At 37.7% G+C, this 13,821-nt stretch overlaps 1 protein-coding gene across 1 annotated transcript; it reads right to left on the reverse strand.

Moving 5' to 3' along the window:
• Nucleotides 1-3,025: 3,025 nt before the first annotated feature.
• On the reverse strand, nucleotides 3,026-4,437 carry LOC122324861 (rho-related GTP-binding protein RhoB). Its single transcript, XM_043219569.1, has one exon. It carries the CDS (start codon nucleotides 4,362-4,364, stop codon nucleotides 3,774-3,776), a length of 591 nt encoding a protein of 196 aa, XP_043075504.1. The 5' UTR covers nucleotides 4,365-4,437; the 3' UTR covers nucleotides 3,026-3,773.
• Between the last annotated feature and the right edge of the window lie 9,384 nt (nucleotides 4,438-13,821).

Raw genomic sequence — 13,821 nt, forward strand, 5'->3', positions numbered from 1 at the left:
GTGTTAGAGAACATGAGCTGACAAGCCGGAAACAGGTAGGGGTGGAGACATAACAACATGCACGTGGCCAGCTGTCAAAGCAAAGCCATGCACCAAGACAAAACATGAGCACAATGACAGCCAAGAGACAAGTGATCAGACCCAAGAACTGACCCCAAATGGGCCTGGTTTCTCCCAAGGTTTTTTTTGTCCATTCTGTATGGATGGGGTTTTGGTTCCTTGCCGCTGTCGCCCCTGGCTTGCTTTGTTGGGGCACTTAATTTCTACTGATTAGCATCAATTTGATTACAGAGAACGTCTCTGTATTTAATAATAAATTGTTCAATCTTGTCATTATAACATCCCTATCATTGTATTCTCCTGTTTGATACTGTTCAGTGCTTTGATACAATCTGAATTATTAAAAGTGTTAGAGAAATAAAAGTGAATACATTAAATTTACTTTCTCCCAAAATTAAATTTACATTTTTAAATGGGATATATCAAGACTTATTGACAATAATAATGTATATTCTATAATTATATTGAAACTACGGATCGGGCGGGCGGGCGGGCAGGCAGAGCAAGGATCAGAGTAACTGACTAACTGTGGTGAACAGGTATATAAAGGGACTGGACTGAGTGGCTGCAGGTGTGGGTAATCAGTACTCTGGAAATCGGGATTGTGAACAGGTTGGCGAGATCGGTTGATGAGGGGAGTGACGGAGTGACATATTATAGATATCATTTACAAGAAATACCCTGGCCACTCTTTTTGTCATTCTGTCTTTCTCTTTATGTTGTATTTGTATGCACCTGTTCTGTTCATTGTAAAGTAAAAATGTTTATATTGGCAAGTTGTTTATACATTAATAATTGTTCAATATTTGTTTTTTGTTCAATAAGAAAAACAAGAAAAATGAAAAAAAAGAGTTTAGTTTGTTTTTTAACATCACATTTTTCAGAGCTATTTGACTTGCTGATCAACAAGTCAGAAAAAATATTTATAGTATTTTGTATTCTATTCTATGTTTTATTAGTTTAAGAGGTACTAGGTGAAAGAAGGTGTTGGTCATTCACTTCCCCCCTCTACAAATCTGAAATAAATACGACTTTCTAACCATTATGACTGCGCTAAAAGGATTGGAGGTTTTAAAATTGTTCTATAATGCCTTATGTTTACTGGTGAATTTGTGAAATTATGTACACCAGTTGGAGAACTACTATATTTGTATTAGAAAATAAAATGTTTATTGGTACTTGGGTAGTAATTTTAATAAACATCAGCCTCTAAGAAGATTTCTGTAAACATGATAAAAAAACAATAAATATTTTAACTGTTGTTAATTCTAATATGACTGCTTCAATTCACAGTATTTCATGCAAATTCATGCAAAGATTTAAATGGCATGGTTCTCTTCCAGATATTACTGCTTTAGATATTGACATCAGGGGAAAGAATGTAATAACATAAAGGTCTTAACAAAGGAAAAGTATTTTGCCTAATGTTGTTATAAAGTTTGCCGAAAGAAATATAATAAATATATATTTTCACAGTAATCACAAAGGAAAACAGGAACAGGACAACATTACAAAAGTCTATACAAAACAAAAGCACAGGATCAGAGAACTTGTTATTCCAACAATACATTCTGTTGTAACACTTTGACTGTTACTCAACCGGAAACCACATCACATGGTCAAATCCAACTCCAGATCTAAATATAGCACATAGACACAAATGAGGTCGCTCTCAATGCCACTCCCATGCCTTTTGCGAGGGAATGAGACAGCATTAGGAGAATATGAAACTGCTGACTAACTGCTGTCTAATTTGCTGCTGAAACTTCAAACATGAGGCATATTTACTTGGAACAAAGCTGAGAGAAGCACTATTAGTAAGATCTAATGAAAGTGTGAAAATCAATACAACCATTTTTGAACACCTAAGAAACTTATATCTACAATGTAAATTTCTGAGGAAGAGATGTGACTTCATTCAAATGACCCATAAAATTTATTGTGTCCTGATTAAGTGTTCCAAATCATTCACAAATGTCTCTGGGGTGTAAGAGAACACTAGGTCAAGAGTTTTAAACTTTCTAAACATAAGAGCTGTAAGTTGACCATTTCTGATCATCAACAAATATTATATTCAGCAACTTTAACAAACTAAATAACGTAAAAAAGTAATAAAAAAAAGGAAAATAGCAAACAGAATATGAAATCTAAGAGAATACTAATAAAAATCAATAACATTTACAAAAAATAAAGAAACTGAACATTAATTACAATAAATTAACGTTAATTGTGACTGTATTTTTTGCCATAAGCCAAGCCATTTTAGAATTTAAAAAGATACCCACCAGACACTGATATATCATAATATCAGACAGATGTTGCATTTTGGTTGAAAATGAAAATCAGGCTACTGTTAGTATTTGACGTCAACTTGATGTTGATGGATTTTGGTCACACAACCTAAAAACAATGTCAGAGGAAATCTGTATTGGACATAAATTTAACATTAACATTAGATATTGGATTTTGGTCACCCAATGCCGCAACCAAAAGATAAAACAAATATCAAAGTCATATGACGTCTTGCGCTTGCTGGGTAGGGTCTCTTTATTTAAAGACCATTGTTATGCTGAATGTGTAAACTCCATGAGCACAGTACAAAGGTTAAATGGCCCACTCTGAATTCACCCAACATTTTATTCAGACACAAGCTTTTGTTTAAATGTTACTTATATCTATATAATATTTTTCATGATTTGGTTTTTACTTAATTTGTCCACAAATAAAAGATAAACCAGCTATAATATAAAAGTAGAATTTTCAAATAAAACAAAAAAATGGTTCCAATCACAAAACTCACTCAAACATTTCTGCATTATTGCTAGGAGACACTATGTTCATATATTGGCTGAAAATAATATAATAAGACATATTTGATATCGTCCAACTGATACAGTAGGATAGGGTCACTCCCAGACACTCTCAATCTCAGATACTTTAATAATTTCCAAATGTGTATTTAGCATTTCAAATTCAAATTCAAATTTTATTTGTCACATACACATACATACATGGTACGACATGAAGTGAAATGTTCTTATTTGCTTCATTTGCAAGCAAAGCCACTCATGTATTCACACTGCTTTACCTTATGTCTATGAATCTTCCCATAATTAGTTGCAAATTTATTGAAATGAAAACAAAAGGCCTTTGAGGCCTGTCCAATACATTTAATAAACTCTGTCAGACCAAATAAACATTAAAAATGGGTGTCTTCAGCAGTTCTGATTCATTCCCTGAAACATTAATTCTCTTATGATGTAATATTTAAACGTTAAGAGAGGCAACTATTTGGTTAAAACTGTAATTTATTACACCTAAAACAGTTGTTGGCAAAACAGAGCAAAGTGTATTTTAATTAATTAATAGACAACAACATCACAATGGACATGATAAATACATCAGTTGCTTTCTGTTTTTTTTTAATCATTCAATTCAGCATAATCAAAGAATCAAATAAAAATCCTCTACTCAAATAAGAAAAAAGTGCCAAGTCTACAAGGTTAAGCTGTGAAACCTATCGGTACGCCGTGTGCCACAGTCCTTAGTCCATTAACATAATTCAGCAAAGGTTTATCCAGCGCCCAGCCTGAATGGGCCTATATGCAGTTACGAGCAAGGCGTCGTTTTTGATGGGATGCGAAAAAGCAATCTTTTCGTGAGGTGTGTCCCGAGAACCCTCACCTTTGTGTCAACGGTTTATTTAAGACAAATCACATCAGTCGGCAACAGTTCAAACAGCCAACGGGTGGTCTTGGTCTCTTCTGTAAAGATGCTCGAGTAGCGGTCTCAAACACTTCCCTAACCCCGTCTTTGGTTTTGGAAGAGCACTCCATGTAGTCATGTGCTCCGATGCGAGCAGCCATGGCGCGTCCGTCCTCCGTTCTCACTGGTTCCTGTTTCATTCTCGACAGCTCGCTTCTCACATTGTCATCGCACCGCAAGTCTTTCTTATTCGCCACCAAAATTATGGGCACATTAGGACAGAAGTGTTTAACTTCCGGCAACCATTTTTCTGGAATGTTTTCCAGAGAGTCCGGGCTGTCCACGGAGAAGCACATGAGAATGACATCAGTATCCGGATAAGACAAAGGTCTCAATCGGTCGTAGTCCTCCTGTCCTGCCGTGTCCCATAAAGCCAGCTGAACGCGTTTGGAGTCCACGTCAATGTCCGCGACGTAGTTTTCAAAAACGGTGGGCACGTAAACTTCTGGAAATTCATCTTTGCTGAAAACGATTAATAGACAAGTTTTCCCACATGCCCCGTCACCAACCACCACCAGCTTTTTGCGAATACTCGCCATCAAGTGTTACACGACCTAAATGTAGCGGAAAAAACACGTTCAACTGCGCAGGCAGAAGTATTAAACATGATGTGTCACTGCGGACTTTATATGCGCTCTGCGAGTTCTTAATATAGCAGTCCAATCAGTGTGAGGGACTGCCTCTGATCTCACCCTTACAGCACGAGTCAAGTTCTGTCGGGACAATTTCAGTAGCAAGCTGAGATGAAAACTGCCAAAAAATTCATTCATTTTATTAGGTCTATGTTGGCTTCAGAGAAATACAATCTAGATAGTCTCTTCTGTACATAAAAGACCCTGTCCTTTTGTTTAGATTTTAATTGAGTTTGTCTTGTTGATTCACATGAACACTCCCATGAGGTTTTTGGGAGTTTTAATCATAAAGATTTAGTTGGATAGTGAAGGTCGGTTGCACCAATAACAGTTAGGCTAGATTAATTAAACTTTTATAATTTAAAAAAACAACAACAACAAAAAAAAAACCCTTTGTTTAAAACAAGCACTTGAATTTGAACCATTTTGTTTTTTTTTATTTAAATAAAGAGTTACCAGATATTAGTCAGACAGTGTACACATATTCTAATGAGGGTTTGTTTACTTGCAGGTGCAAATTTACTTATTGTCAATAGATTCAAAAGGGACTAATAGTTATAATCATTTTATATAATAATACTCTATAAGTACAGGCTGTTCCATAATTTAGTTAGACAGTAAGTACATTTTGTTTAATGTAAATACAATGGCTATCACTAAGTACTTAATTGGGTAATTACTCTGTGACTCCTTAAAATAAAGTATTACTGAAAGTTCACATGCAATGTCTGTGTGCAAAGTGCTACAGCTGCCTATGAACACATTTGTGTATCTCATAAAACATGCTCACATCTCTTTGAGCTTTGAGTTTGAGCACTAATGGCACAAGAGTGACACTATATTTGAGTGTTACAAAGATCCTGCGACACCTGGGCCAAGATGGTCAAGCCCACAAGACACTGGACATCTATAGAGTGATGCTGGACAAAAGTTGCATTATTAAAATTAAAATCGGGTTGACGGTGGTATTTGACATCAATTTAAAGTTGACTTAATGTTGGATTTTGGTTACATAACCAAAAAACAATGTCAGCTGATGTCAGTATTGGACAAAAATTTTACTTTGACATTAGATGTAGAATTTACGTTGGATTTTGGTCATATAACGTCACAACCAAATTACTGACATTTTAATGCAGACAGGAAAGGACTTATAATTGAAGATGTTGTTGTCTCAGTCCGTCAGCGGCAGAGTGCTTCTTTTGCACCCCGTGGGACCTGCCATTCAAGATGTATTATCCACATAAGGGGAATGCTGACAATTATGATGCGGCCGTTGAGAGAGAATTAAATGTCATTCATACATCCCAGATACAGACAAGAAATTGTTCTTACTCATCTGATCAACCTTTGCCAGTAAAGCTTTCAAATATGATGTAAGAATAGGCAGTCAGATGGTACATTTTGAGTTCATAAACGGTACTGGTGAACCTCTGTTAGGCAGAGACACAGCCATGCAACTCAGAGTACTCAAAATTGGAAGAGACATTGCAGCATTGACAAACCTCAGACAGTCACTTGAATCACATTACCCAGAAGTGTTTCAGGGAGTTGGTAAGCTCTAGCCAGTAGCTCAGCCTTTAAAAATAATACCATTCAATCTGAGATGTCCTGTGAAGGAAAAGATAAGAACGCCTAGAAATGGACATTATTGAAGAAGTAAATGGATCTACTCCAATTCTAAAATCATACAACAAGCCATTTGAGTGATTATCAGAGAAAGATCTCAATTCCTACAGTAGACAAACTTCAGGTAGTGGACAGGTAGCGGAACAAATCATTGTGGATCGCTTCCTCCGAGCTCTTCCGTGGTTCCATCAATAAGCTGTATGGATGCAGAACCCTACGACTACCCTGGAGCTCGTCGAGGCAGGTCAACCTGTCGGCAATGCTGGGCACCTGGCCCATGGAGATGTGTGTGGTGAAGAATTTGCTTGTCCCAGTGCTGCTTGGACGAGATAGGCCAGGACTTGACTGCCTGCTAGCTGCTGCCTCACAGCCTGCCAGCCCCAGAGGTAACCGCAGAAGATAGAGGCCAGCTGGAGGGCCACCACCACAACCACTTTCAACAGCGGAAGAGATGGTTAGTCCTCATTCGCCAAGGCCCAAAAAGAGTACGATCAACTGAAACACTGTTAGCGGGCTACTATAGTTGTTTAATCCCTAACTTTTCCTCTCTAGCCAGGAAGGGGCAGCCGAAAAAAGTGACCTGGACACCCGCCACAGAGGAGGCTTCGGGAAGATCAAGGCAGCAAGTCCTGGACTTCATACCTGAAGTACAAAACCATCTCTCCAGCAAAATGGTGACCCACAAAACTACATTTATCTAACAAATCTGTATTGAGCAAACACATTAATTCAGTTCAGTTAAATATTTACTCTACTTATCAGATCATGGCTTTGCATAACTGTTATTTAAGGACCTTTTCTAATGTTTCAGTAAAAATGTTTTTGGGTTAATCTGATTGTTAAGTTTTACAGTAAATTGTTGTTTTAACAGGAATTTACTGGCGGCAGGGTTGCCAGCAATCAACTGTTTTTCTACATTTTTTTGCCATAAATTGATTACAGAATATTGCTGTTAAATTACATTTGCCACAGATGAAATCAATTGAAAAAGATTCTGTTTAAAGAACTCAAAAATCATCATCATCAGCTTCACAAATTACTAACCAGACTGATGTTATTTCTGTCAGTTGTCTACATAAATGCTTATGGAGAATTAACAGAGATTTAAGTATTGTTGATATTCTTTTTGATTATTTTGGGGTACTACCATGATGGAGATCATTGTTAATCAAAATGTATAATATTGATAATTATGTTTTGCTAACCATCTTTAAACACCACCTTCACAAACATCTCACCACCGAAATTTATAAAGTGTTTAGGGTCATCGGTCAGTTGAACAGTGGTGTGTGAAACTCTGTCAACAATATATTAAAGTTAGAGATCTGCTTTATATGATGGGCAGTTAGGGGGAAAAAAAGACAAATGTGTGTTGTTTTATGACCTAGAAAAAATACACGACACCAACCCTGTTGTCGTTCTAGTGGATGTAGTAGAATCACATGCTAAACCAAAGGAGGCAGCATCAGCAGATCTTAATGATGGTGTTCATGACGACAATGGTGCTTGATCTTTTTGTTTATAATATATTAACATATATTTGAAATAATGTTTTGTTATAGACCTATGGGTATGAAATAAAGAATGAAGTGAATGAAAAACAGCACTTTATATACAAATATACCATTTAATTTTATTTTCTTAATTTAGTTCTTTATTCTAATTTAGTTCTTAAATCTAAGTACTTAATCTAATTCTTTAATTTAGTAGAGCATAGCTTAAATATTTTTAATGTATCAATGCTACTTTCTTAAATTTATGCTTAAAATAACCTGACACAGACAGCACAGACAGCAGCTATGAAGAACCAACCCAAAAGAGGCTGCCTATTACTGGAGCTGAGTTACATAAAAGAAAAGTTAAATTATATAGGTTTGATCCTGAGGTTCTGACATACATGAAAGAGAGCAGAAGGCAGCTTGATGCCTTAAAGCTGAAGAAAACCACTTAGGTGATGCTATGCTAAATTCTAGGTGATGCTATGCTAAATTCTAAACCTTTGATTTGACTTGGTTTCTTTACTGTTTTACTTTGGGGCTCAACTGTTTGACAGTGCAGCACTAATGTTGTACACACAAATACTGTTTAAAAACAAACAAAAAACCCTTTAGCAAGCATTTTCTGCACATTGTTCAATGAATTGTTCATGTTATTTAGTTGGTGTTTTGAAAGATATTTTGCAGTATATTTTATATATTTATAAGTATATTACAGTTTTCTGCTTGTACAGCTATTGAATACATTTACCTGTAGTAAGTTGAGTTTCGTTTTTCCTGATCGACCTCCTGATTGGCTACTGCCTGGGCAAATTAGAACTAGCTTTTCGCTGTTTCCACTGCATACACTTTGTATTTATTTGTTGAGTGTGCGTCCAGTGCTCGCGTTCAGACTCCTCGTGTGAAGACTACGAGGGTAAAGACATACGACTTTTCCTGCGCGACTTTAACTGAGCAACGCACTTAAGTACATTTTCCTTCATTCTCTTACACATCTTCACTCCCTCTTTTCTACCTCTATCATGTGTCTCCAACTCATTCCGGTTGTCTCTCGACCTCGCCCTAACAACACACACACACGACAATGCACTCCTACTAACCTACGCTCCGTCCCTACATCCTCTACTACACCCCTATCTTTCTCTGTTGGTCTGTGGAATTGCCAGTCAGCGGTCAACAAAGCTGACTTCATTTCTGCTTTTTCTTTACATTCTTCACTCAACATTCTGGGATTGACGGAGACCTGGATTCGTCCAGAAGACTCAGCAACCCCAGCAGCTCTAGCCAACAATCACTCTTTCTCACACACACCTCGTCAGGTTGGCCGGGGTGGTGGCACTGGTCTGCTCATCCCAAACAATTGGAAATATTCAACCAACTCACTTGTATGTAATTACATCTCTTTTGAATTTCATGCTATCACAGTTACTACTCCGACAAAATTCCACATAGTGGTAATCTACCGCCCCCCTGGACATATTCTAGACACCTTCCTAGAGGAGCTGGATGGATTATTGTCATCTTTTACAGACGAAGGCACTCCACTCCTACTCTTCGGGGACTTCAACATTCATCTTGACAAACCTTCCATTCCCTTCTAGCTTCATTTGACCTCAAACGCCTCATCACGACAAGCACCCACAAATCAGGCAACCAGCTTGATTTAATTTACACACGCAGTTGTACTGCAGACACCATTTCAGTACAACCGCTTCACATCTCTGACCATTTCCTTCTTACATTTCAACTGCATTTTCCTATCTCTGTGCAACCAACCCCAATACCGGTTACTTTCCGACGTAACCTTCGTTCCCTTTCTCCCTCCCATCTCTCCTCTGCTGTGTCCTCCTCCCTTCCCTCACCTACCCATTTCTCTTCTTTGGATGTGAATGCAGCTACAGATACCTTGTTCAGTGCTCTAACCTCCTGTCTAGACGACATCTGCCCTCTCTCCTCCAGACCAGCACGGACTGCCCCCTCTAGCCCCTGGTTGTCTGATGTTCTCCGTGAGCATCGGGTCAAACTCAGGGCAGCGGAGAGAAAGTGGCGCAAATCTAAAGATCTGACAGACCTGAGCAGGTATCAGACTTTGCTTTCTTCCTTCTCTGCCGAAATCCGCACTGCCAAATCATCATATTTCCAAAACAAGATCAACAACACTTCAGACACACGTAAGCTCTTCAGATCATTTAACTCCCTGCTCTATCCCCCTCCACCACCTCCCACCACCTCAATATCACCTGACGATTTTGCCACATTTTTTACAAACAAAACAAAAGCGATCAGTAGCCAGTTCTCAGCCCCCCCAACGCACAACCCTCAACCAACCGCATCGACTACCGATTCCTCCACTTTCTCCTTCTGCTCCCTCACTGAGACAGAAGTATCCAAACTTCTCCTCTCCAGCCATCCAACAACATGTCCGCTAGACCCCATACCCTCTCATCTTCTGCAAGCAATCTCCCCCACTGTCTTGCCGGCACTCACGCACATCATCAACACATCTCTCCTCACAGGCACCTTCCCCACAGCATTTAAGCAGGCTCGGGTAACCCCACTGCTCAAAAAGCCCACTTTAAACACTTCCCTTATTGATAACTACAGGCCAGTCTCTCTTCTTCCATTCATAGCGAAAACACTTGAAAGAGTGGTTTTCAACCAGGTATCACTGTTTCTTTCGAAAAACAACAAACTGGACCATAACCAATCAGGTTTCAGGTGCGGCCATTCAACTGAGACTGCGCTGCTCTCAGTCACGGAAGCCCTGCGGACTGCAAGAGCTGAATCCAAATCATCAGTTCTCATTCTGCTGGATCTATCTGCTGCTTTTGACACTGTGAATCATCAGATACTGCTGTCTACCCTCTCATCACTGGGCATCTCTGGGATCCCACTTCGCTGGTTCGAATCCTATCTCACTGGTAGGTTTTTTAGGGTGGCCTGGGGAGGAGATGTATCCACAGCACATCAACTGGTCACTGGGGTTCCTCAGGGATCGGTTCTTGGTCCCCTCCTCTTCTCCATTTACACTACATCACTAGGCCCCATCATAAAGGCTCACGGCTTCTCCTACCACTGCTACGCCGATGACACACAGCTCTACCTCTCTTTTCATCCAGACGATCCAACGGTAGCTACTCGGATCTCGGGTTGCCTGGCGGACATCTCGACATGGATGCAAGAGTACCATCTACAGCTCAACCTGACAAAAACTGAGCTGCTTGTATTCCCTGCCACTCCAACTACACAGCATGACTTCACCATCCAGCTAGGTTCTTCGTCAATTACCCCATCAACCTCAGTCAGAAATCTTGGTGTAATCCTCGATGACCAACTAACCTTCAAAGATCACATTGCAAAGACTGCTCGATCCTGCAGGTTTGCACTACACAACATCAGAAAGATCAGGCCCTTTCTAACAGAGCAAGCTGCACAGCTACTTGTCCAGGCCCTTGTCATTTCTAGACTGGACTACTGCAATGCTCTTCTGGCTGGACTTCCATCGAACACAATAAAACCTCTACAAATGATTCAGAATGCAGCAGCACGGCTGGTATTCAATGAGCCCAAGAGAACCCATGTTACACCTCTCTTTATCTCCTTACATTGGCTACCGATTGCAGCTCGCATCAAGTTCAAGGCACTGATGCTTGCATATAGAACAACCACAGACTCGGCACCGGTCTACTTCCACTCACTATTACAAATCTACACACCCTCTAGAAGTCTGAGATCTGCTAGCGAGCGACGCCTTGTGGTACCATCTCAAAGAGGCTCGAAATCACTCTCCAGAACTTTCTCGTTCTCTGTTCCTGGCTGGTGGAACGATCTTCCTGTACATATCCGGAATGCTGGATCTCTGTCAATCTTTAAGAAACTGCTGAAAACTCACATCTTTCAGCAATACCTGACCTCATCATAAAAAAAAAAAAAAAAAAAAAAAAACTCTCACTGTCTCTGTCTCTCTTCTCATCCCCCTTGTTTATTCCTTCCCTTCTGGCATGTACTAATTTGAACACTTCCTGTGACTGGGTGTTATAAGCACTTACTCTGTCTGTTTGTCTCTCAAAAAAATGAATCGCTGTTGTACTCTCAATTGTAAGTCGCTTTGGATAAAAGCATCTGCAAAATGACTAAATGTAAATGTAAATGTAAATGTAAAAATAAATGTTTGGTTTGTGTACACATGCTTCATTTATTGGACCATGTTTATTATATATTGTTTGTTTTTAGTATAAATAAAATGAGATATCTTAGCATAACTAGTGATTATATATAAAACCAATATAGAGCAATACAGATTTAGGTAAAACATTTTTAGTTAATGCTACAAAAGAAACAGTATGCCAAAGTTTCAAAATTTGCTGTATAATATTTACCAGGAGTAGGAGGATGTACTGTAAATTTACAGAATTTTCAGTTTTTAAATTGAAGGAAATATCCATAATTTTACCACAAAATGACCTGGTAATTTTCTGCCAGCAATTCAAGAAATGTTTATTTCACTTTATTTTGACTGGTCAATTGTGTCATTAAGGGTTAATTAATTCAGAATAGCCTCTTACTCTGCAGTTACAGATAGTGCTTATTTTGTTTGCGTAACTTCATGCAGCACAGTAACAGTGTTTTGTTCCTGAATGAATCGGTGTTTCAGTAGAGAGAATATTTCAACGGCTCATTAATTAATCTTTCAGTTTATTGAATTCACTTTATAGGTTGCCATGTAATACATTTAATAATATAATAATATTATAATAACATATATACTGTATATATATATATATATATATATATATATATATATATATATATATATATATATATATATATATATATATATATATATATATTATAATTGTATGTAGGCGATACAACACCACATATGGATTTAGTTTGTGAAAATGACATACTGACTTGCATTAACCGGATATTAAATTGAAATCAGTGTAAATGGTTCAGAATAATGCCTTAGTAAACAAGAAAAATGGTTATAGTTTCATATGGATGAATAAACTTTATTAGTTTGCAAAGAAATGTGATCAACGTTTTTACAATTTTTATTTAGCACAAACTGCTACAATAATATGTGAAAATGATGGATGTACACGTCTGCATTTTTAGAAAAAAATATATATTATGCATGATTTGTAAGTTTTAGGGGGCATGTAGCTGAAATGAGGCCATAAAACGCATACTAAATAGTTATGAAACAATTGACTTGACTAATCAGTATTTAAGGCTAGACTATTTACTTTAAAATGATGTAAAAATAATTATGCTTTCTCAATTACATAAAAAAGCCTGCCTGGCAATTATTTTCAGTTATTCTCTCCTGATGGGAAAAGGTCCTTCCCCTAATGGACTATCAGGGAAACTGTAACTTTGGGGCAGGTAAAAAAGAATGCAAGGAGATAAAAACTGGCTTTTTAATTTGTTGTATTTTATTTACAGCACAGCAAAATTAAAACATACTGTAGGTCCAAGACATATTTGAGCACACTGATCTAACAGAGATGTGAAAAGACTTTGAGTCCTTTCTGAAAACTGTTCAACAAGAGAAACATGTAAACCATACCTGATATTTAAGTGTTTGTTGCTTCTTTCCATGGATTTATATGAAATGACTTTATGTATTACTGTTGATTTAAAATGATGTCCTGTGTGCTAACATAAATAAATAATATGTCAGCCATTTATATCAAGTGAAATTAGAGATGGAGGCCGTAATTCTAATGTTGTCCAACCAAGGGAAGGAACAAGACCACACATTGTCTATAACCCTGGTATAGACAGTCGAGTTAAAATGAAGAGACAATATTATTTGCCTAATATAGAACATTATAATACTTATAACGATTAACAAGTTTACAAATGACAACAATAGAAACAAAAAAAGAGCAAGCAAAGAGCAATAATATATCCACAAGGCTTTTTTAAAAAATTTTATTGTTTTTTTTTATCTGTAACAGAAATATAATGTGTGCTTTTTTTACACTTTGGGTTACTTAAACACTCTTATATTTATATAACATAAATCACTTTAAGAAACTGAACAAACCTGTGTCATGGTATTAAACATCTTTAAATCGAAAAATTTACAAAGTTTGGTGAATATGATCATCTAAAATGTTAGTGTGCAGGTCCGATGTTGGATGCGTTTTGTGTGACAGACTGTACACACGGGGGAGGAGGGCACCAATCCTCCCAAACTCCTACACAAGCGCCTCCAACACCTAATC

This window comes from Puntigrus tetrazona, chromosome 20 (assembly GCF_018831695.1).
Source record: "Puntigrus tetrazona isolate hp1 chromosome 20, ASM1883169v1, whole genome shotgun sequence".
NCBI lineage: Eukaryota > Metazoa > Chordata > Actinopteri > Cypriniformes > Cyprinidae > Puntigrus > Puntigrus tetrazona.

What these genes read in the sequence shown, in the direction of transcription:
- LOC122324861 (XM_043219569.1), bottom strand. Translation starts at nt 4,364, where the DNA reads ATGGCGAGTATTCGCAAAAAGCTGGTGGTGGTTGGTGACGGGGCATGT.